At 41.1% G+C, this 25,940-nt stretch overlaps 3 protein-coding genes across 9 annotated transcripts; 1 reads left to right on the top strand and 2 right to left on the bottom strand.

Moving 5' to 3' along the window:
- Positions 1-1,491: 1,491 nt before the first annotated feature.
- On the bottom strand, positions 1,492-3,349 carry LOC311498155 (uncharacterized protein). Its single transcript, XM_084558612.1, has 4 exons — positions 3,210-3,349; positions 2,928-3,031; positions 2,427-2,621; positions 1,492-1,722 (listed from the first exon to the last, which is right to left on the bottom strand). The coding sequence occupies exons 1-4, from the start codon at positions 3,229-3,231 to the stop codon at positions 1,717-1,719; spliced, it is 327 nt and encodes a 108-aa protein (XP_084414738.1). The 5' UTR covers positions 3,232-3,349; the 3' UTR covers positions 1,492-1,716.
- A 2,258-nt stretch (positions 3,350-5,607) lies between these two features.
- Positions 5,608-15,790, bottom strand: LOC311498152 (uncharacterized protein). 6 transcript variants are annotated; one of them, XM_084558607.1, is made up of 26 exons: positions 15,666-15,790; positions 14,946-15,103; positions 14,644-14,742; positions 13,944-14,066; positions 11,748-11,844; positions 11,348-11,388; positions 11,164-11,265; positions 10,948-11,031; positions 10,707-10,796; positions 10,474-10,602; positions 10,108-10,194; positions 9,244-9,292; positions 9,074-9,126; positions 8,953-8,995; positions 8,745-8,863; positions 8,326-8,394; positions 7,974-8,090; positions 7,780-7,875; positions 7,606-7,686; positions 7,334-7,402; positions 7,177-7,242; positions 6,904-7,005; positions 6,701-6,787; positions 6,518-6,610; positions 6,383-6,430; positions 5,608-6,271 (listed from the first exon to the last, which is right to left on the bottom strand). In XM_084558607.1, the coding sequence occupies exons 1-26, from the start codon at positions 15,685-15,687 to the stop codon at positions 5,909-5,911; spliced, it is 2,487 nt and encodes an 828-aa protein (XP_084414733.1). In that variant the 5' UTR covers positions 15,688-15,790; the 3' UTR covers positions 5,608-5,908. The 6 variants fall into 6 exon arrangements, 5 of the variants coding, with proteins under 5 accessions (XP_084414733.1, XP_084414732.1, XP_084414730.1 ...); XM_084558606.1 differs by having other exon boundaries at positions 7,334-7,405; positions 10,474-10,604; positions 10,712-10,796; XM_084558604.1 differs by having other exon boundaries at positions 7,334-7,405; positions 15,666-15,789.
- Positions 15,791-16,312: 522 nt separating this feature from the next.
- On the top strand, positions 16,313-25,911 carry tp53i13 (tumor protein p53 inducible protein 13). Of its 2 annotated transcripts, none has more exons than XM_084558611.1 (9): positions 16,313-17,144; positions 17,267-17,344; positions 17,637-17,672; positions 17,927-17,985; positions 18,179-18,257; positions 18,984-19,112; positions 19,415-19,606; positions 19,768-20,893; positions 21,111-21,250. In XM_084558611.1, the coding sequence occupies exons 1-9, from the start codon at positions 17,028-17,030 to the stop codon at positions 21,215-21,217; spliced, it is 1,923 nt and encodes a 640-aa protein (XP_084414737.1). In that variant the 5' UTR covers positions 16,313-17,027; the 3' UTR covers positions 21,218-21,250. The 2 variants fall into 2 exon arrangements, with proteins under 2 accessions (XP_084414737.1, XP_084414736.1); XM_084558610.1 differs by having other exon boundaries at positions 16,392-17,144; positions 19,765-20,893; positions 21,111-25,911.
- The last annotated feature ends 29 nt before the right edge of the window (positions 25,912-25,940 follow it).

Raw genomic sequence — 25,940 nt, 5'->3', positions numbered from 1 at the left:
GTAGGAACAGGGAAAACTGACTCTGGATACGCCCAGAACTGTTTGTATGACTGTGTCTTGTAATAACATTGCCAGCTGATGCAGTGAATATTGTTTTAAAGTGACAGTACATTACTACCAAGACAAAGCATGGACCTCATGGAAGAAAGCACCCTTCTTATGTGAGCTGAGCTTGTTCAATCTTTGAAGTACATTATTTCCTGGTAGCACTTCACTTAACATATCATGTACTTGCATTCAGTGGCTGTAGCATAAACCAATACCAGTTTTATAAATAAAAAAACATAGGTCAGAGGCTTTATTCTCATTTATCTTCTTCATTTAGATTCCAATTGCATAAACATTTGCATTCAAAGCAACCAAACCGTTAGAAGCTGACAGCCTGAGTAACTGTGGCTGGGTAATATTTAAAATAATCTACCTTTTAATAATAATAATAATAATAATAATATAAAGAAGTAAAATTATTCTTCAAATACATTTCACGGAATGATTATTTCCATCAAATTGTACCGTATCAGCTCTAATCTAGTGACCACTCTAATCCACCACAAAAGAAGGAAAACAATGGTTTGCTATGTGTTCGTACATATACATGACTACGGTATCTGTGGTGTCCTTACTTCAGTGTGTCAGCCTCACAGTGTTTCTTTTTACCTTCAACTGAGAAAGTCCAACAACACTGTGTGTCAATTCCATGAACCTGTTTGGCTGCAGTGACAGCTTTTATTTCCATTAGTCTTTCTTTATTCAAACTTGTTCTATTTGCATACTCATACTCTGATGACCTTTGATCAGACTCTGTGTTTGATGAGTGCCCACAACAACCTGTCGAAACGTTGGATATTTTGTCAGACACTTAAATTATAACAGGATTTACCTGTTTATAAGCCAATGCTGAAAGTCCATTATTGTGTATCAATGTGGGGGAGGATGGAGGGAGTGGTGCAGTGTGTGAGCTGCAAGGGACGGCGTTTTAAAATGAACAGGAAGTCAGTTCTGTAGTTTGGCCCTCTGATGTTCACACCTTCCAAATATAGTCAGGAGCTGGAGCAGCAGCACTGACTTTGACAAACACCTCATGGAGGTGAATAACTTTAAATTTAGCCCCTGGCTCACAAGACTATCACTCAAATCTGAACACGCAGGCATAGAGCAAACATTTTTTAGAAACATAGTTATGGCTGATGTTCATTATAACTAAAAATCCATGATTCTACTTCAAACAGAGAGAAGATCCTCCATATTAATCCAGAAACTGCCTGCCAGCACCATCAAGTTTTCTTCTGTATCAAAACAATTCATCGGTTGTTGGCACGTCATGCAAACATGAACTGCTCATTCCGGATTCTTTTAAAAGGAGCCAGTTTGCTACATTTTGGCAAATTCAAAAATAGAACATCAAATCCTAAAAGTGGAAAACGCTGCCACCTTGTGGTAAAAACACAACATTACGAGACAGGAGAGCTAAGACAGAGGAGACACAAATCCTGGAGGCATTTAGTTTGTTGTCGGAACATTTTATTTCTTTCTGATTTGCTTACACAATACCAGTGTGTTTCTGTGACACCGGTGACAAAAGTTACTAATCAACCTCTATCCCACACACATACACACACACACATACACACACACACGCACTCATGCACAGACGCTCTTTGTCAATGGACTAGATTGTGAAGAGACTAACAGAGAAGTCCAGTCTTCTGGGAAGAATCAGTCCTGAAATGACAAAAATGACATTGTTGTTACTGCTGAAAGTTTACATGATTTATTAAAGAACATCTTGTGCCACAGCTGCCATCTTTAATGCATGAATCCTTCTGGCAGCAGCAGAAGCACCACAACGACTGTCGTTTTTGGAGCAGGAATGTTACTGAGTCCATAGTCACACCATAATAAGTCTGAGAGCAGCGTGATCATTTCCAGAGACAACAAGTGTTTTATGACTCTCCTATCAGAGCAGTTTCTCTCCCACTCAGGGCTGGGTTTTACTTTCGTCATTTCCATGCAAAGCTATTCATACAAATGTGACCGACATGTTGTTGTGTTTCTTAAAATACACAGTGCAACAAAGAGAAAGGAATTTAGCCCAAAGCTGATAAGACTTGGGTTACATTAATCTACTGATCTGGATAGATAGACACTTGAGAACAGTTTGATCTATAAAACACACACAGAGATAAAGAGAAAGGTGCAGTGTGTAAGAAATGACCAAAACTGGCATTGCTGGTGGAACCTGTTGTGGATGTTCGCTATGCACAATCGAGCTGATGCGTTCAGCTGTAAACCTTTGAACTAAGGTGTGACCAGTGTGTCACCTGCTGAGCTGCATATTTACTAGAAGATTTTACTAGAAGGCTAGTCTTTTTTAACTGAGGGTTAAGTTAGACTGGTCTAAAAGTTAACTGTAGGGCCGGGCTTACCTCATCACTGGAGGAAGATGATGATGAAGAGGAGCTGCCTGATTTTCGTCCCTCCTTCTTTTCCTTTTTCTTCTTGTGCTTCTTCTTGTCGCCATGGCCATCTTTGTCCTTTGACTTCTTCTTCTTGTCTTTAGATCCAGACTTGTCTTTACATCCGGACTTGTCTTTACTGTCTGACTTGTGCTTGCTGTCACCCTAAAAATAGCAAAATAATAAAGGACGGTGTTGATAAATCATTGATTCTATTTGTCTCCAAGTCCACCAAGCAATCTAACTCAGAATCAGAACTGCATTGGCTGTAGTTTAAGATAAGATAATCCTTTAATTTATCCCACAGTGGGGAAATATCCGGTAACAGTGGAAAGCTGCACATTTAAAACCTGATATCCACAAACTTAAAATCAAATTCAAATACCATTCTTCCAGAGCAGACTCTTTTGCCATCATCTTTATCTGGAATACATCAGCATATTTACTAGAATGCACACATGCACCTCTTACCTTCAACTTTTCCTTATTCTTATCCTTGTCCTTGCTCCAAGGTAAACTAAACTCATCCTTCTGAGCCTCCTCCTTCTTCACCTCACCCCCCTTATCATCTAAAGCTGCAAAAAAGAAAGAAAACACAAGTGTTCAAGGATGAAGTTAATTTAAAGTGATATCGTATGCGAGCAGTCATCACAGAGGCTGAATAAAGCTGCAAATCAGACACCGTCATTCCGATTCCACATCAAGCACCAACATTCAAGAGAGTAAACACAGCAGACGCTCGTTTCTGTTTACCTGCTTCCAGATTGAAATCCATGGCGACTCCCGTCCGTGCGATTGTCCGACCAAGTGACGAAGGAGAACGACTGCCTGCTTTTCTAACACGCAGGACACCTGGCCGCACCTCAATCACGTGATCCGATCACACCACGCCCCTCAAAAGCAACGATATCAAACTCAGGGGAGTTCCCTTCAAGTGCAGGCGGAAATATTACTTTCACGATAAGAAGTCTCAGATGGAAAACGATGTTGTGGAATATTTCAAGGTGCTTCCGAATTTAATAATATAAATCAAACATTTTCTTTTTGCAATAATGATTTATTATAATGGAATACGGAAATATATATACATATATATATATATATATATATACTATATTACCAAAAGTATTCGCTCACCCATTCAAATGATCAGAATCAGGTGTTCTAATCACTTGGCCTGGCCCCAGGTGTATAAATTCAAGCACTCAGGCATGCAGACTGTGAAACAAGACATTTGTGAAAGAATGGGCCGCTCTCAGGAGCTCAGTGAATTCCAGCGTGGAACTGTCATAGGATGCCACTTGTGCAACAAATCCAGTCGTGAAATTTCCTCGCTCCTAAATATTCCACAGTCAACTGTCAGCTCTATTATAACAAAATGGAAGCGTTTGGGAAAAACAGCAACTCAGCCACGAAGTGGTAGGCCACGTAAAGTGACGGAGAGGGGTCAGCGGATGCTGAAGCGCATAGTGCAAAGAGGTCGCCGACTTTCTGCACAGTCAATTGCTACAGAGCTACAAACTTCATGTGACCTTCAGATTAGCCCAAGTACAGTACGCAGAGAGCTTCATGGAATGGGTTTCCATGGCCGAGCAGCTGCAGCCAAGCCACACATCACCAAGTGCAATGCAAGGCGTCGGATGCAATGGTGTAAAGCACGCCGCCACTGGCCTCTAGAGCAGTGGAGACGCGTTCTCTGGAGTGATGAATCACGCTTTACCATCTGGCAATCTGATGGACGAGTCTGGGTTTGGAGGTTGCCAGGAGAACGGTACATTTCAGATTGCATTGTGCCAACTGTGAAATTTGGTGGAGGAGGAATTATGGTATGGGGTTGTTTTTCAGGAGCTGGGCTTGGCCCCTTAGTTCCAGTGAAAGGAACATTGAATGCTTCAGGATACCAAAACATTTTGGACAATTCCATGCTCCCAACCTTGTGGGAACAGTTTGGAGCGGGCCCCTTCCTCTTCCAACATGACTGTGCACCAGTGCACAAAGCAAGGTCCATAAAGACGTGGATGACAGAGTCTGGTGTGGATGAACTTGACTGGCCTGCACAGAGTCCTGACCTGAACCCGATAGAACACCTTTGGGATGAATTAGAGCGGAGACTGAGAGCCAGGCCTTCTCGACCAACATCAGTGTGTGACCTCACCAATGCGCTTTTGGAAGAATGGTCAGAAATTCCTATAAACACTCTCCTCAACCTTGTGGACAGTCTTCCCAGAAGAGTTGAAGCTGTAATAGCTGCAAAAGGTGGACCGACATCATATTGAATTCTATGAGTTAGGAATGGGATGGCACTTCAGTTCATAGAATGAGTAAAGGCAGGTGAGCGAATACTTTTGGTAATATAGTGTATATATATATATATATATATATATATTGTAAAATAGTTTACGTTTGAAAGCGTATTATTTAACTCCCCACAAATCTCTGATGATCTAAAAGACAGAATGCGGGATTGGTTTATGCCAAATAAAAACCCATGAAATTATCTTTTAAATCTCTCTCTCTCTTTTTTTTGTTTTTGTTTTTGCTTTGGATTATAAGGTTGTGCCAAATGTACTTATGTGGAGTACAGGAGTACATTTGTATATTAGTCACTTACCACCACTGGTTGTAGCATTAGGTGTAGTTTTGTTTGTTTGTTTGTTTGTTTTAACTTTTATGAAGTAAAAAAAAAATAAAATATGTTAACATACTGTGGAACAGAGTTGGAAGTCAGTGCAGAATCTCCGTACCAATGCAGACGATACTGGATACCTCTGGACTGTATGTCCTGCAGTGACATAATATCATTTTAAAATGAAAGTTCACCAGCACTGAGACAAAGTATGGCAAATGTGGGAGAATTCATGGACGCAGAGCGATAAAGCATCCTCTTTTTTCCTCCTTTGTACATACAGTATAAGCAGCATTTTCCAGTATATACTGCTACAGGTTGTATGCAGGTCTAATCTAAGTTGTTATCACTTATGTTACTAAAAAATCTTTCGGAGGCTTTTTTTCTCATTTTCATCTTCATTCAGATTCCACAATATAAACAGTTAGACTATGATCTCTACTATGTCAGTTTCTTCTCTGTACCTGAGTTGTAGGAGCATGTGAAGGCAGCATAACAATATAAGAAAATGAATACACAGAAAAATGAAACCATACTATTTTATTCCCCAAAACAAACATTTGTATTTCTTTCCATCAAAGTTTAATTGTAAATTGATATTTCCTCTGTAAATTATTTTCAATTGAACATTAGATATAATCATTTTTCATGGCATGATAATTTCCCTCAACGTGCATATAACTTCGCTCTAATCCACCAAAAAAACTGAAAACATCTTGAATTTTCTCCTATCACACTGACTGGTTCTATTTTTCTCAAAGGTCTGAGGGCATCACTGGAGCACATCTCATTTTAATCAGTAACTTCTGTTCAAATCTGGAACATCTCATGTGCCATAAGGCTTGGGGCCTCTCAGTAGGTCACTTGAGGTGAGGTGGGTGGTGGATCGGGTCGTCCCGTCTCCATACCTCCTTGGGCTCCCCATCAGGGACTCCATGGGGCTGACAGGCCTGCGAACAGGGGCCCGATCGCCTATAGTCAGTGAGGAGCTAGAGGCGGGGGCCTTGGAGACGGCTGAGGGAGGCGGAGGATCGAGCTTTACCACGGGCTTGGAGGGGAGTGACGCATAGGAGGCGGCAGAAGTACCACCTGTCTTGGAGCTGCTGCCACTGGGAGCAGAAAGTTCGCCACCGCTTAAGCCTGAAACTTCCATTTTTGGCTCGCTGCATTTCTCACCATCTGGGCTTTCCTGGAATGAAACCAACCAGCCCACATGAAGGATACTGAACACGGAAACCCAGGTTAACCTTAGAGCTTAAAATGCTATTTGTCACATCATTTATATTAAAAGCAAACTTACGGTCTTCTTCTTCTTGTCGTCAGGCTCACTTCCTGATGACTGTGAACTCTGAGGAGAGATCAGGAAATAGGGGCATTCAGTCCTCAATCACAATGGACATAATCTGATTACATTCTCATTCTATTAGGGGATTACCTTATCCTCTTTCTTCTTCTTGTCCTTCTTGTCCTTTTTATTTTCTTTGTCACTGCCACTATCAGATGAACCTGATGATCCGGAGCTTGAGTCCTGATCAAATATAAAACACACAACGTTGCATTATCCATTATCTACCTTGTAAAACTAAAATATATCCTACTTTATCGTCTCCTAATCTACCTTCTTTTTGTCCTTCTTCTTTTTCTTCTTCTTGTCTTTCTTCTTCTTTTTCTTCTTGTCATCCTCACTACCAGAAGAACCCGACTCCTTGGATGTAAATATGACAGTTGTGTTATTGTACTGCAGTTTCCCACCTTAATGTGCATTAGATACAAATATATTAGAAAGCAAGAGGCTGTGTTGGATTTTTTTTTATCTTTAACCTTTTTTTTGTCTTTCTTTTTCTTCTTCTTCTTGTCTTTTTTCTTCTTCTTTTTCTTCTTATCGTCATCACTAGCGGAACTGGAGGAGTCAGAGGAACAATCCTAGACAGAAAAGATGCACATCAGATTTTATTCATTGTTAAGCATGCAGCAGATACAGAGTTTCAATGTTCTTCAGTGTAACAATACAAGAATAACAAATGCGGTTGAAATTCATAAATCAACCAAAACCCTTATATGGGAAAAAAAAATGAGTTTGATTCTTGTTCTTACCTTCTTTTTCTTCTTCTTCTTGTCCTTCTTCTTCTTCTTTTTCTTATCTTTCTTTTTCTTCTTTTTCTAAAGTAAAAATCACACATACTCATGATGTACTTGAATGACTCATTTACTCAGAAGAAGTCAACATTATATTTGCACGTCGTCACCTCACCTTGTCACCATCACTGTCAGAGGAAGAAGAGCATGACGACGAAGAGGAGCTATCGTCAGAAGAGCTGGCCTTCTAGGAATGACATCGGTCAGCCAAAGAGATAAGGTTAATTCATAATTCCTACTTTGCAGTTTCATTGGTCAACTGCACATCAAACTGACCAAAGACTGTTCATGAGCATGAGGTGACACTGATTAAAATAATAAAGAAACAGAATAAAAACAGAAAAGGATTAAATACATCAACATATTAAAAAATGATCTTGCTTTCACCTTCTTCTTCTTTTTCTTTTTCTTCTTCTTGTCATCTTCACTATCAGAAGAGGAAGAAGAGGAGGAGGAAGCGCTGGAATCCTGTAAAACATGAGAAAGAAGAATGATTACTCTCAATACAATGACAACAAGAACAGAGAAAAAGCAAAAAACTGATCTTGTCAAGACACAAACCTTATCCTTCTTCTTTTTACCCTTCTTCTTCTTCTTTTTCTTCTTCTTCTTCTTCTTCTCATCTTCGCTGTCTGAAGAGCAGGAAGAGCTAGAATCCTGTACAAAAAGGCCAACAAGAATGATTTAATATCAATCCAACATGGAAGAAAACCACTCAACAGAATAGAACATGCAGTGATTGTCAAGACACAAACCTTATCCTTCTTCTTTTTACCCTTCTTCTTCTTCTTCTTCTTCTTCTTTTTCTTCTTCTCATCTTCACTGTCTGATGAGGAGCTATCAGATGAGGAAGAGGATGAGCTGGAGGAGTCCTGTGGATCAAACAGAACACAAAAATCTGCATTTATATCTGCAAACAGATAGACACAATTACATTCACAACTAAGGACAATTGCAAGTTTTCAAATGACCTGTCCTGCACACGGAAAGTCCTTTTACTCTGCATCATTTCGGTAATTTCATGTAAAAAGTTGTGAAACATTACATTTTGTTCTTATGTTACAATTAAATCATCAGCAGACATGCAGTATTCACTGCTCTGAATACCTTCTTCTTCTTTTTCTTCTTCTTCTTCTCCTTTTTGTCGTCTTCGCTGTCTGAAGATGAACCAGAATCCTGTTTGAAAACACAATCAACGTGAGATTTGCACATGACATAAATGTTGCATCAGTGTGTGGTAGAGGTGATGCATTATAACCACTTTGTTCAGGGTCTACGAGGGTCTGACCGGGCTGGTTACAGTCTGGCAGAACTAGTTCCATGTTGTCCAGCCATGTTATAAATACATGATAAAAGTGTTTGTAGTCACTTGTGTGATGGCATGGCGGGGACAATTGTGGAGACATTTGCAATGGTGCATTTGGTTGTATATGCATGAAAAGTGTAATTTGTTGAGTGACTAATATAAAATAGAACTGGAGCAGTCACAGTGTGGATGTGAGTGTGAATGCTGGCTCATCCATTACCTTTGTCTTCTTCTTCTTCAACTTTTTCTTCTTTTTATCTTTCTCCTCCCCTCCTTCCCCCTCGTCGTCACTCAGGTGGCCCTCCTCAATACAATAAGGCAATTCCTCTGCTCCCGATGCTTGACAGGAAGAATAATGACAATCAAAATAGTTGGTCAAACCTCCCGTCACTGTTTGATCTTTCAAAGAGCCAGAGTAGCATACATACCAGCCACTGGAGAGAGGAGTTCACACTCTTTGGTCTTGGCCTGCTGTGAGAAAAGTAAGCAATGATTTTCTGTGTTTTGGTTCATTTATGTGTGGCGTGACCATGTGTGTCAGCATTTCACCTTGTCATCTTTCTTTTGATCCCCATCAGCAATTGTTCCCGCAATCTCACCATCTGTGGAAAGGGACAAAGTCCAACAATACTGCATCAACACCATCAGCGCGTCGGGCTGCAGTGACGGCAGCTGTTATGTCCAGTTACTGGTGATTTCCTGAGAGTACAAACACTCACCTGCTGCTGAAAGAGGAGCAGCGCTGCTGGTCTCACTCTGCTCTTCATCCTGTGAAAGAAACACATGCATTTTTAAAAAAAACAAAAAAAAACAGTATGAGGTGAGGTGTTAAGACAGTATGGAAACACTATTTTCCTGCAGGTGCACAGTCAGTGGTAGAAGAAAGGTACTTCCTTATTTATTTTTCATGCATTAAATCTGAGATTTTGATCTCTTTTGTGATTTTTATGTCTGCCATCATGTCTGCAAATACAGCCCTATGTAATATGTCATCATCATCATGCCATTCTCCTACTGGCCCTGACAAGCTAAGCGGTGTGTGTGCAGTGTGGGAAAATTTAGTTAATTTATTTTTTATTTTTTTAAGCAAAACATACAAAGAAATGATCCCCATGTATCTAGAAACTAATATGGGACCTACATCAGCATTACAGCAGCGTTTGTTTCAATACTGTGATAAAGATATGACTGAAATAAGTGCGCCCACACTATCCCCACTCATTTCTGCTGCTTCCCCTGTTGTTTTAGTAAAGAAACTGCCACCAACTGAATACCAGTGAATCTGAGGGTAGCTGATGGCTAGCTGGGGCTTCATCTGATTAACCAAATGATGTGGTGGCATTGCCAGTGTATCCATGGCTCCATCTAATTATCAAATATTTATGTGGTATGTGTAAAAAACGATTTTTCTTTGATATTGATTTTTTTTTTTTTCTTCTTATATGTTACTTGTGTATATTCATATTGTGATGGCAGCGGAAATATCATGTGAGTACAGACACATGTGAATTGAAAGTTCATATTTTTTGGAGTCTCACCCCTGACCTGGAGCTCTGCAGCAAAACTTAACAAAACAGTTTTACCTTTTTCTTATCCTTCTTCTTTTTCTTGTCCTTCTTCTTCTTTTTCTTCTTATCCTTCTCACTGTCAGAAGATGAAGAGCTGGAATCCTGTATCAATTAAAAAAAAATAAATAAAATCATTTCAGTTTGCCAAACATGCAAAAAAGACCTGGACTAGATCTGTGACGCAAGTCTTCTATTACAAATTAGTCACTGGCAACTGTATATGCACAACAGTGCAAATAAAAAATATATTTCATTATCATTATTAACATCTTGCTTATGTGACTGTATTCTTCCTGCTGAATCGGTCTGTAGAAAAATAATAACATAAATGTATGTTGGAGGGTGCTATGGGCAAATGAGAAAACATCCACACATCTTTACCTTTTTCTTGTCCTTCTTTTTCTTCTTTTTCTTGTCCTTTTTCTTCTTCTTCTTTTTCTTCTTGTCATCATCGCTGTCAGAAGAAGACGATGAAGAGGAAGAACTATCTGAAGAAGAGGAGCTTGAGTCCTGTAACACAGGAATAAAACAATATATCAGTTATGATCACTTGTATTTACACAGTAGCATCATAGATGGAACAGGTAACAATCAAGAGAAAGAAAATGTAATACCTTCTTCTTCTTCTTCTTCTTCTTCTTTTTCTTCTTCTTTTCATCCTCACTGTCGGAGGATGAACTGTCAGATGAGGAGGAAGAGGAATCCTGGGATAGAGGAAGTAGATGTTCAGCCACATAAAGTTAATGAGAGTATTTCATATAGTCTTGCTTCAGATTTTTGCCAAGCCGATAAAACCATTTCAGTAGGTTTGTTGTATAATCTGCTGCACCATGTGTCTGGGGAATTTTGACTTACCTTCTTCTTCTTTTTCTTCTTCTTCTTCTTCTTTTTCTTCTTCTTCTTTCCATCTTCACTATCAGATGAGGAGGAAGAAGAATCCTGTGACACAGGAGGTAGATGTTTAGCAACATATAGATAGACAACAAGAGTATTTCATATATTAGTGCTTCACATTTTTGGTACTCTACTAAAAAATCTGCTGCACAACACGTCTGGGAAATTTTGACTTACTTTCTTCTGCTTTTTCTTCTTCTTTTTGTCCTTTTTCTTCTTCTTCTTTTTATCTTTCTTCTGTTCATCCTCCTCTTCTGATGAAAATAAATCCGGAGGGCACTAACAGGGGGAAATATTTGTAATGTAATGTAAAGTTTTACAGCCACAGGATTATCAAAACAACGTTTGAGTTCTCTCTCACCCGAGTCACGCGCTGATCTCCTGCAGCACAGTCGTCAAAGCCTGGAAATATTCAATAAAGCTACTTTTTAATACTTTTCATTATTATTCACAAAAACTTTAGGTTTAAAATAAATGGAAGCAATTAAAATCCAAACAGTAAAGTTTTCCTGAGTATAAATTCTGAAACTCTCATTCTCATTCTATGCCTTTAATCAAATTTGCATAGAAATCTTAGGAGAGATTAGACAACAAAACAACATCAGAAAAGACAAAATTAACTTTTTAACTTTTTAATACTATGGGAAAAAACGTGATATGCAAAGTGATATGAGAATGCATTAATCTTATGGGACTTAATATCAGCCACCACCTAAAACATCTCAAAACAAAACAGTGCAAGTGGGAAATGTTTCACTTACCAGTTGAACATATGATAACACTATCCCATACGTGCTCTGTCTGCTCATCCTTTTTCTCCTTCTTCTCCTTTTTCTTTTTCTTCTTCTTCTTGTCATCCTGCAAGGAGATATTGCCATTAATCTTCTAGTAACTGCATTTTATTGTTCATGAAACTTGTTTGTCAGGTGAGTGTTACATTTGCTAATAAAAAGACAGATGACGTCAGTATCACGGGTAAGAATTTGTCCAATCAGATAACGTCTGCATGGTCACCTGTTACAGACATGCAGCCAAAAACCAGCAGATGAGAAAAGGCATGCACAGATAATACTACCTATGGTACATTCAGTTTTGCAAATGGAAGCGAGCAGGTATGCTACTATACAACGCTCCTGTACACATTCACATAAATCCCCAAGTGCACAGAAATATTCAGTGGTATCTGGGGCGCTCCAAATAAAGCTACATAAATAGCATACGCCTTTAAAGTCATAGATTAGCTGTGTAAGATACAAAAGGTGTCTCAAACATTGTAACTAGGTGCGTCCCTCTCCTGACAGATACTGTGTGCTATCAGATCCAGGTCCTTCGAGCCACCGCCTAGTGCTCTGGGTGAAATGCATTCCAGTGCTTTGTGCACTTTTTTGTCCTGCTGTCTACAACCTCTTTACAAACTGTCAGTTCCATCAAGAAGGAACCAGATGGGGAACAACCTTTTGTCACATGTAACTATTAAACTTATCTCATCTTAAAAACTAGCTAGGGCTGAGTCACTGGCTTTTCCTGCGCCTCCTGACTTTCCACTCACACCCTCTGAAAATGAGCATAAAATGTCATCATATGACTTGAAATCACTTGAAGGTAGATGTCATTAAATTAGTCAAAGCTGAAATTTTCTCTGCATTTCTCTGCTCTTTGGTTTAGAGCCCGATTTGCCAAAAGTGCAGTTTTTAGATTTTCAAATTCCATTTAACAGACTGTATTGTTAGACAATATCCTCACTAAAGCTATTGAAGGATCTGTCAATCCCCTTAGTGCTGATATGAACTCATGCTTGTGGCCAAGGATTTATATAGACAACACTGCAGCCTCTTTAACATGCTGGAAGTGTAATTCTTTCTTCTGTCTGTAACCGGCTAGTCTTAGGCAGATGGGTCCCTCCATATGAGCTGGGTTCTGCTCAAGGTTTCTTCCTGTTAAAAGGGAGTTTTTCCTTGCCACCGTCGCCTTCAGGCTTGCTCTGGGGGTTTCAGGCCGGGTTTTTGTAAAGCGTCTTGAGACGATTTGTATTGTTATTGACGCTATATAAATAAAATTGAATTGAATTGAATTAATCTGGCCTCAAATATAAACAAATTATGAGCATTGCACATTGCCTAGTCAAGAGATCAGCAAAGAGTCAGAGTTGTCATGACTGACAAGTCTAAGGTATGTAACAGGTATTGTGTGTTATGCATGGCTGACATGTTGGAGCAAGACAGGAGTTCCATGGAAACAGTATTTTCCTTCTAAACGTCCCCTCGAAGTTGTTGAATGTGTTGTAAACAACCCGTTTGAAAAAGCAAATTAAAAGTGCCTGTTAATAAAACTGATACTCAAACAAATGACACACACACCTATCAGGCATAACATTATGACCACCTTCCTAATATTGTGTAGGTCTCCCTTGTGCCTCCAAAACAGTTGTGACTCATCAGAGAATGGACATGGTCCTTCTGAGGGTGTCCTGTGGTGTCTGGCAACAGAATGTTGTTAGTGGGGCCCTTTGGGTCCTATGGTTTGAGGGGAGGGGCTTCTGTGGATCATCCCACAGATACTTGATCAGTTTGGGATCTAGTGAATTTGGAGGCCAGGTCAACACCTTGTGCTGTTTTATTGTGTTTTTTGAGTTGTTCCTAAGTTTTGTCAATAACTAGAATTTCCTGAAAGAGCAAAAGGTAGAACTTGCCTTACGTAACCTCTGGTATTGTGTCAAGATCTATAGAGCTCTGTTAGACATTCAGAAAAGTTTGTGGTTGACAAGATTTGAACAGGACAGAAGTTGAACATATCAAGAAGGCATTTCTGCTAAAGGAGGCAACACTAGCTTCTAAGGCCAAGGGTGTGTTTACATATCCACAAATGCCCAAAGATACCAAAAGCACGACATTTTTATTTTTTCATGATTACACACAGCCAGGAGATCCTTGATCAATACACGCCAATCTGGAACTTACCTCACTATCACTGTCTGAGGAGCTACTGGAAGAAGAGGCGGAGGAGGAGGAGGAGGAGGAGGAGGAGGAGGAGGAAGAGGAGGAGGAGGAGGAGGAGGAAGATGAAGACGATGAGCTGGAGCCCTGTTAAGAAAAAGGCAGGGAAGTTATTGCTCAACTTTGTGTAGACCTTGAACAGGTTTATTTTTATGCTCCTTTGTTGAAGAAAGTGATAAATGACAATCTGGATGTGTCACTTCGAGCACACTGGAGCGACACTTTGTCATTGGCACTTAGAGGAGGTGGTGTAACTGGAAGCGGCAGGGAGGGGCTCTTCAAGCACTTGGCAACGCACACAGCTCAGGTGCACAAGCATGCATATACGCAAACACTTAATCCCACAATACCATGAGCCAAATGTTGCAAAAGTGAATTCTATTCTGCTTCTCTCCTGTTTTACTGGCTGTCACTAGGTGAGGCCTACGTTCCACTTCCTCCCCTCATTTCTCAGTACTCAGCAGTAGTGATTAATCCAAAGAAACCTCACATGTGTAGCTTCCAATGATGACAACACCCTGAAGTTGCCACATGATCGACTGACTGTCATGTAGTAACATGATTTCCTCTTATCAGACATCAAAAGAGTTTAGATTGTAAGCACAGATCCATTATGTTCTAGTCCATGTTCACCAATAGTACAGCAGCTTTATGGTGCACTTACTTTCTTCTTCCTCTTCTTTTTCAGCTTCTTCTTCTTCTTTTCATTCTTCCCGATGCCCTCATCTTCACTGTCTGGAGAGCTGTCAAGTGAATACATCTCCTAGTAAAAGAAAAAAACAGAGTTCATTCTATCTGCCCTTTACAGTCTTAAAAATCCAGAGCCTGGTGATGAATACACGTAAACAGAGTTCACAATTACAGTAACACAAAATGCATTTTTATTTGTATCATTTAGGATTTTGTGAATATAAACTACAGAATAATAGAAACATTAAATCTCTTCTGAATATCTCACATGCTCACCAGTTCATCTCCTGTTCCTAAAGGGCACCCAGGCTGACCCTTGTCTCCCTCCGTCTTGCCCAGGTCTACGGGCTCTGTTACCTCAGCAACAGGCTGCAGACCACCAGAAGTGATCGCTGCAGGCTGCTTGGCGCCTGCAGTGTTAGCTCCATCAGGAGCTAAACAGATCAGGGTGACATCATTAGTGATGTTTCGCTTACGACCGACTATTGATTTTTTTGTAATTTATAATGCAAAACTAAACTAAACCACATACTGCAATGAGCGATGACATGTTTTAGCAAGCTATTTATTTTACGTTGTCTTAATAAAAACAAATGAAAACACGGTGAGGCTGCACTTCCTCATTATCCCACTTCCTTAAATTTTATAGTCAGGTTAAAACCATATACTGTACAGTCTAAAACACAGAGGAATAAAAATCAAACATAAAGTGCTAAATCAATGGTCCCTGCAATCAATAATAAGGTCCCTGCAAACTGATTGCTCTCTGATGCCCTTAGCCATAAATCCATCGAATTACCTAACTATGATAACAGTTCAGAAAAGTGCCACGCCCTTAGTAGAAAATAGGTTACAATAGTCATAGATATACCTCTATAAACAGTAATAAAGTGATAAGTTGCTGTGCTCCAAAAATCATTACTCAATTAAAAAATAAAGAAAAAAATGTAATCAAGCTTACACTTATTTTATTCATTAAAGTATAAAAATACTGACCTTTTGGGAGGGTGGACTCCATATAGGTCCAGACTCCTCTGCTCAGGAGGCCAGGTGTCCTGTAGTGCACCTACCTGTGCAGTTTTATGACAAGGTGTTGGTGTGTGGAGCTTTGGGGTGTGGAAACAGAGAATTTGTCTAAAGGGCCTAAATCCAAGACACTTCCTTAAAAAAAGTTTCAAAATAAAGCCACTCTGAGGAAGAATATTTACCAGTGACATATAAGTGCACTATCTATGTGCCAGCACTACTGCATTCAGTAACATTTTTGCTCTTTCTTGTACAATAACTAGTTGCATGCTTAAATTGCACATATTCATTTTATTCTGACAGTTTTATTTTGAAAGCAGCAAGGTCTTACAATGGATATTTTACACTTGTTGTTTGTCTTGTGGGCCCTACCCAGTTGGAGTGGCTGTTTTACCTGTGCCAACAGGTAATGCTTGTTTTACGGCTTTCAGCTCTTGTATTGTAACTGCAAAGTCTGCATGAGTATAAGAGGATATCCCGGATAAAGTCTTACAGGTGTATTGTAAGACTTCACTTATCCATGATCTGCTGCACAAGTCTGTGGAAATTAATGTGTTACACACACGCAATAGTGATTTCTGATTAAGATTATGCTTTGGCCTCTTGTAATAATATATAGCATTGTCGTTTGGAAAATGTTGCCCCGTTTCCTTCATTTAATCCAGCTATGTCGCCTCCCAGAGGATCTACAGTGTCCAATGGACTGGTCCTTCTAGTCAAACGTGTCCCTTCTGTTCCTTTACAGCTTCCGTAGCTTAGTAAAGTTAGCCGGAAAAAACAGAGTCACCAAACTTCCGGAAATGTTATTTATTCCGCAAATACTGGCATGATTAACTACTAGAACAGCCTTAAAATGTTAACTGAAACCTTTAACTAAACAAATATTTAGTTTTTCGTTGCTATAGATTTTATATAAAATACCTGACTTATATCTTGAGGTTAGAAGCATATCCTCACCAATGAAATTCAAACACCGACGGTTGTATTTTGAAATGTGTAAGGAAGAAGTTATCTATCAAGAACACATCTTTTGTATTTTATGGTGGCGAAGTAGTTATGGAAGTGCACAACATTTTGTTTTTCTGCCGTTTCTCTCTCTCAATGTTATAGTGTAGCAGAACTAGCTATCGTTATCTTACCGTAGGGAAGACAACGGACGGCGGGGGATGGTTGCCCTTTTAACCCACATTCTCTCCTCTGTTATGGATCTCTGCCAAAGAAATTCTGTGTTTTGGGATTATGAAAGGAAATTTCTTTCGCCACTTTAGCTTGAGAAGCCATGGCAGCCAACTAAATGCGGGCCCACGCTTGAATGACTGACTGGTCGTCACCATGCCGAGCCAAGCGACGTCCCCACCGCTGACAGTGACCGTGCTGGCCGCGTTGTGGGTCAGTTTGGGTCGGTACGGCGCCTCCGAGGCTCTGGGACCCGGATGTGACAGTGGAAAGGTACAGACTTAATACATGTTGTGTGCTTTTGTGTGTGCGCGCCACGCACTGTTTTAGCAACATTGGTTATACTCAGTGATTACATGGCGTCAGAATCCACTCAATGTGTGTGCGTGTGATAGCTCTCTTTGGACAGAGATCTTCCTGTTGATGCGTTTCACTGGGACTGCGCAGTGTCGACCTGGCCAGAGTCTGCTCAGGTAACCATGGATACAACAGACCTCTTCATCATCACAATCTATGTTACACATTATCTCCACTGTCTCAAAAGCTCAGATGGGTGGGGTGTGCCGCAACACTGTTTGCCAGGAAGTTAAAACAATCATGGGGATGTAATTTTTGTTACAAACCTTGTACAGCTAGCACTGCCAGTATAACAAATCAGCTCTTCAAACAATTTATAACCACCTCTGTGTACTGCTCATTGATCATGTTGTTCAAGTTGCTCCGTCAGCTATTTCACCAGTGTTCATTCTCATTCCCATCACACAGAAACCCCCAAGTATTGACACTGTGTTTGATCCTGAGGTGAGTAAACACATTACAGAGCTGTTTAGTTTAGCTGCTGCTATCTTTATTGAGTTTTGCCCAACCTTTGGGCTCCCATCACACTTTACAACTCTGAAGCTAATGCATAAAATAAAACAAAAGATTCCCCTTGTAAACGTTTTAGTTACTGCGTCTTTGAGAAAATGAAATGATGTATTTGTCTTGAGGGTTTGATCAGTGGGTGTTCAGACAGAGCGACTGGAATCTAATCTGACCTTTATCTTTCACTGCAGCCTGCCAGGCAGATATGTATGGACACACCCATCTCTTACAAGGACGCCATTCCTAACAGGCGAGTGCAAAGACATGGTGACACGTCTCAAAGTTATACACGTCGTTGACACATGCTCACATATTATACATCGTTCTTGCAGTTTCTCTGCTTTGTGGTGCGGCAATAAAGTAATATATGCAACATGTAGAAGGCCTATCGAAGACGTTTAATTTAACTTGTGTTTCTGTGTTTGCATTTATGCGGGTTGCAGTGGAGCGCACAGACCTGTGAGGGCAGAGAGTGGAGAGTACTTGTACTGTCCTCCTCAACGGTGGCTCAATAACTTGCACGTAAGTTTCAGTCACTCAGACACCTTTTAATGCTGCTTCTACCTTTGCCTTCTCTCTCACATCAATTTATGTATGAGACTTTTCTCCACAGCCGCCACACATACATTCAGCGCTCACATGAGCATGTAGACATAGACAGTATGGTTGTGGTTTTAACGCTGGTGCTGTAGCAGCAGCAGCAGCAGCAGCAGAGAAGAGTTTAGACACAGACCCAAATCTTGATTTCCAAATTTCCCCACTGACCCTTCTATATTATTTCCCAAGCCAGCAGTCTTTCAGCAGTTTTCATCAAACTGGAGTAGAGACACAATCAGTGTATTGTTCAAGAGCGGCTTATATTAAGAGTAATACAGGGATGCCAGAACTTGCATTGTACCTGTTTAGTAGCAGAGCTGCCATTGAACTCTAATTTCATCCAATGTCAGGAATTTAACAAGCAGTATTTATTTTATTATTAATGGGCCATTGTACACCATCAAACCAGAATGTACTGTGGATTGCAGCTGGTTTAACACATTGGCGGTTTTCTCCACGGAGAAAACAGGACATGTTTTACCTCGGGAATATTTGTTAGTTGAAAAACACTATCGACAAATAAGGAGAAAATGTGACACGTGGTTATAGCATTTTATAAGCCGTGGTGAAATCTGAGTCAGTAGAAAGCCTGTGTTTATGGTGGAGAGTGGGATCAGTGATGGTGTTTTTGTGTTTATGTGTATTTCCCAGCATGGAGCTCTTGTTTTGCTCTATCATCCCTGTGTACCACTCCTTGAGCGCCACCTCCTGACTGGCTTGGCTCGCTCCTGTTTGCCAGACTACATCCTTACCCCACACCGACTGCTCAGAAAAGACATGGTAAGAAACGCTGTTCATCTGTCAAAGACACTGAGGGCAGCCATAACACTTCAAAAGGGCCAAACAACTGTAGACGTAACCTGATCCCACTCTTGCAGAACCAGACCTCTTACGCATTAACTAAGCAAAACAGTCCCCATCAGGTCTCAGTTAATCCCCATTTAGTGTTTAACAGCTTTTGTGAAAGCATGGTAAATGTTCTGTCCACATTAGCATTTATTAGCATTAGCATTAAAATAATGACTTTTTAGCCTCTGGTAGAAAGGGAGAGACAGCATGTTCACTCTTGGCTCTGTGTTCAGCCTGTAGCTCTGGTGTCGTGGGGTCACACTTTGGAGCTGCCTACAGTGGCCTCCTCAGTCATCTGTGATTGGCTGGAGACTACACAAACCACAAGACATAAGCTGGAAGGTGTGACCGAGACAAGAGAATATAACCTGCTGTTGATCTGGTCAGCAAGGCAGCACCGGCTGGAACAAGCAACAGAAACAAAGGTCAGGATAACTGATTCACACTGGTGATGATTTTGTTGATTCATATGTTTTTTTTCTTAGTAAGTGCAGCCAAGTAGAACCAGCAAAGGAGTACTCTTAGTAGTCTGGTTGACTTAACTTGTAGTAATTTACTGTTACTGTTAATTCTTATTCCTCAGAAGACTCTGAGGCAGTGCTGTGAGCGCACCATCTCCTCTCTGCTGAGTGGAGCCACAGAGGCAGAGCGAGAGCCGAGCACCAAGGAGGAACTGTTGAAGAAAATTAAAGAGGAAGGCAATAGCAGACAGACAGGAGCTGCCATTAGAGAAAAACAGGACAATGAAGAGACTGACAACAGACATACCACAGCAGTAAAAGTCTCCAGTTTATTGACCAGTCAGACCAACAATACCATCCACCGAAGGATACGGGATGTCCAGAACTACAGCGGCACGCTTGGACCATCAGCAGATTCAATTCCAGAGAGTAGGACTCTCTCAGATGCTTCGAATTCGAGGGAAACTCCTCAGTTTGAAATAAAAAATCAGGTCCAAACGACCAGGACTCCTTTAAACTCAGATATATCTGAGACGACACTAAAAAACGATTCATTAGGAGTTGGGCCTTCACAGTCTCAGAAGGGCAGGCCAGTGTTACAGACAGCAGCACCACAGCCCATTCATAAACAGTCTGACCTTAGAAATCCAGACCCCTCTGCTGGGGTACACGTTGTCCCAGATGGTGTGAACAGTAAACAAAGCCGTACTGCCACGCCTGAAGACCTCACTCTCAGTCCAAAATATGAAGGTACAGACCCAATAAAACAGAAAGACTCCAATAAACACAGCGAGAAAGTGAATGACTCAGAAGAGAAAAATGTTGACAAAGGCCGCGTAACAGATGGAAAGATGAAGGATAATGAAGCAGTAGACGTTAAAGAAAGGGAGGTGGAGAACAAGAAAACACACAGCGCCGCACACTCTGACCACAAAACAGTTTCCAAATCAGAGTCTCCCATACAACAAAACCAACAGCCAGCCAGTCACAGCCGTGACTGTGGCAGCTGCAGAGCAGGTGAAGAGTGTGACTGCTCTAAGGCCTCAGGAACGGAGGCCAGAGCTGCCGCTGTAAATACAGGTCTGCCTCGAACTCCCAGGACAGATGAGGCGGTGTGGGCAGCCGCAGCACTGGGATTCCTGCTCGTTCTGCTGACGCTGTCGGTGCTTCACACCCGCCTGTACCGCCACTGGAGGATCACTCCCAGCCTTTACTGGCGTGACCCACAGCAGGACTACGACAGCGTGGCAGGTGGGTGGACCGCGATAGAATTAAAAACCAGAGAGCTGCTTTGATTTTCTCATCGGTTCTCTTTGATCAGTAAACTAATCCCAGTGCTGCCAACTGTGCCAAATTTGAATATGATTGTGCCTTTTTATAGGCACAATCGTAGTGGAGATAACAAGCCATCCTTATTTATGTTCTCGAGCAGCATCATTAATATTTTGTTTCCATGTTTGTCTTCTAGATGTGATCCGGAGGAGGCTGCGAATTGCAAAGCGAAGGCGGAAGAGGAGCAGAAGGCAGGAGTGTGTTCTCCTGCCGAGCTCCTCCAGCTCAGATGAACTTCCATAGAAAAATGAAGAGACCGCCGCGCCAAGACAGTCAAGAATGCGCTGAAGTCATTTTCATGTGGAGGAGGTGAAGACTGCACAGAGGAGAAGGAGACAGCCTACAGTGCCAGCCTACAGTGTCTTGTGCCTACAGTATGTCGCTTATCTGTCAGAGCTGGGCTGAACCACCTCTATGTAAACAGCAGAAATGTTGTAAAATAGTCACTTGATAACTGACGGCACATCATCTAGATTCTGGTCCCAAGATGATTGGACACAGTTGTTTTTATTGGCTGCATTTGGATTGTTCACATTGGGACCTAAGAACATAAGGAGTGGTGCATTATGAGCATCAAGTCCTCAACCTTTAGTGAATAATTTTATATTTTGTTTTTATTGGTAGTTTTATAGTTATGTTGCTTTTACTTGTCATGGTTTAGTTTGTAAAAGTGTAAGTTGCTGTTGTAAGCAACCCTGTGTGGTATGTGTCGTCATACGAACACCTTTTTGTTTCTTTTTTTGGTTTCTTGATGATTTATCAGTCTAACTTAGACCTTGAGCTGGAATTAAGAAATTACATTGAATATACATCTCAGTTTGTTGGAAAACTGAAACATGACACCAGTTGTCATCATATTTTAAATCTGGAGGTTTAAATAGGGTCATATTGTAGTCACTACTATAGTGTAAGGGTTAATGTAAATTAAATCTTGCACCAGCAGTGGCTGGAAATTCCCATCAGCAGACTTGAGGCTTTGTTTAATCTGCTCAACAATACAGCAGAATGATCGATGGTAGAAATTTGGTAACATGAGGGAACTGGAGATTAATGGGATCTTTTAAAAATGATTGTGATGAAGTGTGAAATATGTATAAAGAATCTGCCTCTTTGTGGCTTTATGTCACATATAAAATAATGGAAAAACAGCAAATCCTTCGACTTTCAGTGACTGTAAAATTCTAATCTATGCCAGAGACTATGATCAGTTCATTTCACTGAATTCAGGATAAAAAAAAAAAGAGCATGCACCCCATCTGATGTTATACAAGTGTTTTAATTATCTCAGCACAATGAAGTTGAATTGTCCAATGGCACCAGTTAAATATTTGACTAAAAGTGACTCGTTCAGTTGTTAAGATTTGCCTGAAAACGTCTTTACACTTGTAAATAGACTCACTGTTGAACCTGAGAGAATACCCATACATTAAGGCATTAAATGCAGACGGACCCAGGACAATTAAATTGTTTTATTTTATTACAAATGTACAGCTTATGAGTTTCCATTACGATTGACCTCTTTAAGTCATTGTTTTCTCTACTTTATACAGTTTTTATCGTCTTCTTTTAAAAGATATCTCTCCCGTCACCCATCTCCCAAAAGTGTAGAGCTGTGAAGAAACACAGGGACAGCAACAGTACAGGCCACGGTGCACTGCCACGGCTGAGAATCGGAAGTGTGTTTGTGTGTGTGTGTGTAATTCTGACTGCAAGTTTAGTGTGTGTCTACTTGTGCATGGCTTGGTCCGACTGGTAGGTTTGTGGTGTGTGTCTGATGTTGGAAAGTGTGTGCTAAATTCAGGACATAATGCTGTATATAAAGTCTGTCGGGTGTGACATGAACTGACGGAAGTATTTAACATTCACACTAGAGGCACCCTACGTAGTGTCCGCTAACTCTGAGGGGGGGGGGGCGAGGCCGTGTGCGTTTTTAGACCCTCGTCCCGCCGTTTTGAGATGAGTGTAGTGCTAAGCCAAAGTGCGCTTCAGGCATTTTCCCAATCCCAAATCCTGCGTCCTGCACCTGATGCACTTCAACTAAGACCTTTGGGAGAGTGCGGTACATAAATGTAGATCCTACTTTGCCCAGCTGGTGTTTGAAAATAGTGCAACTACGACCACACTGTTAAGAAATCACCTAGATCAATCAGTTGTTCTTGCTCTTCACTTCTTATGGATTGAAGTACAATATGACTACGTAGGAGGATAAGTACCACAGCACGACCGTACTGACAAGTGCATCAGGTGCCAAGACTTAAGAGCTGACTGCAGATTTGGTGAACAGATCTCATAGCCTGATGCCCACTTAGGCAAACGAATAGACATAAATATATCACAAACATAACCCTAACATATAGCTTAATATAAAATATAGCATGAAAATATATGTTCATATATAAATGGCTCTAGTCTAAAACTTGGGCAATCATGATTGAAGGGACAAGCGTTTCTACTGGCCCCTATGTGTGTGTGGTGTGTAAGTAATTCTGTTGTTTCAGCAGTCAGTACAAGATCGTTGTAACTCAGCCAGTCAAACAGGAGATGATGATAATGTGCAAAGGCATTCAACATCGAACAATGATACATTTCAAGAGTCTTCCGGACACGTTTCAACGCACAATCAGACTTTCCCCCCCCCCAACATAGACGTGTGCAGCTATGTTGAAGACTTGAGTGATACGGAGTCAGTCAGGCGTCTCGATTAATTAAAAAATTAAACATGAATGAAGTGGGAAGAGGAGTGCTGAGTTTGACCTGGTTTCTGCTCAAAGGGTGCAGAGCTAAAGGCTTCTTGCTAAAAAGGCAGCGATACACACATAAAATGTGATGCAGCTGCTGTGCGATCTCATCCTGCAATGTTTCAGGTCAGTAATTTAATCTGCAGAAGCATTACTGAGTAAACCAATGCAACAACAAATAAAAGCCACAAACACTTTGGGGAAACCAGCAGCAAAAGCACTGGAGAAGGGTTAGAGGCAAATCTAAACTAGAGGAGGATGATCCTCCTGGAAGCTAGGAAAGACTTTTTAGATCCCATCTGATTCCTTAGTTACAGATATGACCGTATTTGTTCGCCACAGTACAAGCTTTAAACGTTCAGTAGGCTAAGTGCGTTAGACAGAAAAAAAAAAATAAAACTTTGATCCCGGTGCTCTCTCCTGTTGGCAGAGTTCAGAGACAGAGAGCTAGAAGTGACAAGCTTCTGTGGCCCAGAGCAGCAGGCCGTGACAGAGTCGGCTTGATTGTGCTTGCCAGACAGTCTTAAAAAAAGAGCAAATAATACTTGGCAAACTAAAGAAAGCACGCTTTAGGTGGCCTAATGCATTTCATACACGGTTCCTCATAAGAAAAAGGGGAACATTCCAGTTTGCGAGATCTGGTGCTTTCCACAGGTCTACTTAAAGCTTAACTGTAACATACCGGCATGTCATATTAACTTAATGGCACTCATTAACATACATGCAAATAATGGCAGATGTGTAATAATAGTATAAAGCGCTCCTTCTGAGCAAGACTGAGGGGTTAAACCTTATAAACAAACTGGACCAAGGGTTTTTATTATCCTGCTTGGCACTGTGAAAGCTGCAATTCTGAGATGATTCCACTGGCTCTGTTAAATGAGGCAAACTGTATGATAAATCAAGCGCAAAAAGAAAGCTGAGGATAGCACAAGAGGAGCATTTTGATCCTGTCATAATGCACCGAGGGGCTTCTGCGCTCTGACAGAAAATCAAACACCAACAGCTAATGTCCCCCCTCAACGCCCACTCCCCTTTGGCAACTGTTCAACCACTTGGCCACGAGACGTATCACAACATGAAGAAGAAGAAGAAGAAGAAAAAAACCCTCAACTGTCACCCATAAAAGGAGAGCATGAGAAATGTTGAGGACCATTTCACAGGTTATTTTTCATGTGTGTGCACTAAATCCCAGTCAGAGGTTGTCCCGTCCTCCCAACCCGTCTCCCTACTCCACTAAATGAGAATCATACTTGAGACAATGAAATAAACAGTTAAATCAAAATGACAGTCAGTAAAATTATCAATACAAAAAAACAAAACAATACTCATGATAAACAATAACATTAAATCACAATTATTCCAGTGTAAGTGTTTTTGTAAGTCAGTAAAAAGTATATTTGTCCTCAGAGGTGCAAGCCCAACTGGTCTGCATTCAAAAGAAAGAGAGGAAAGAAAAGAAATGAAAACATGCCAGATCATGCTGTGTACCACCGACAACAGGGGGGGGTGACAGGTTGGAATAAAGCTGGAGCCCCCCACTGAAGAAGTTAACCCAGGTGGAAATGAGCGTCTGAGAGCCTGGGTGGGGTGTGGAGTGGGGTGCAGCTAGGTAGGTTCCAGGGGGTCCTTCTTTGCACCGCAAGCTCAAACTGCCTGGGACGGCGGCAGAGAGGAAAGGAGAGGAGGAAGGTCCCGGCTCCTCGAAGGACGGAGGGAGATGGTGTGATGAGTGTCATGGTTGGTTTAACTCCCTCCCCGTTTAGGGTGAACAAGGGGAGGGAGGGATGACGAGTGACATGTGAGAATAAATAAAGCGGTAACATTTCAGGATCCAGTTCACTGTACATCGCCTCCGTTGTGTTTCTTCATCACATTTTCTTTAACACATCTGGTTCCGACAGTTTAGTGAAGTTGCTGCAGGCTCCCATGTTGGATCCTTCCAGCCTTTCACTTCCACACAGGAATTTCTCCTTTTTCTTTTCATTGTAGTGTTTATATCAAACCATCATCTCTCTTTGCTTTCATCTGATTCCTTTCCATGCATCCTCCAGACTTTTCTTCTCTGTGTCCATTACACCTCCCGTCACTCCACCTCCCTCATCCACCCTCTTGTAGTGTGATCATGTTTTCCCTCCTTCTCCCTCTCCCAGAATCCCCTCCTATCCCTCTGAAACCATGCACTGATCTTTTCTCTCTCCTTCTTCCCTCTCCATCTATGCACTTCT

The sequence above is a fragment of the Chelon labrosus genome (assembly GCF_963514085.1).
Source record: "Chelon labrosus genome assembly, chromosome: 13".
Taxonomy (NCBI): Eukaryota; Metazoa; Chordata; class Actinopteri; order Mugiliformes; family Mugilidae; genus Chelon; species Chelon labrosus.
This window is presented reverse-complemented; position numbering and strand designations above follow the sequence as displayed.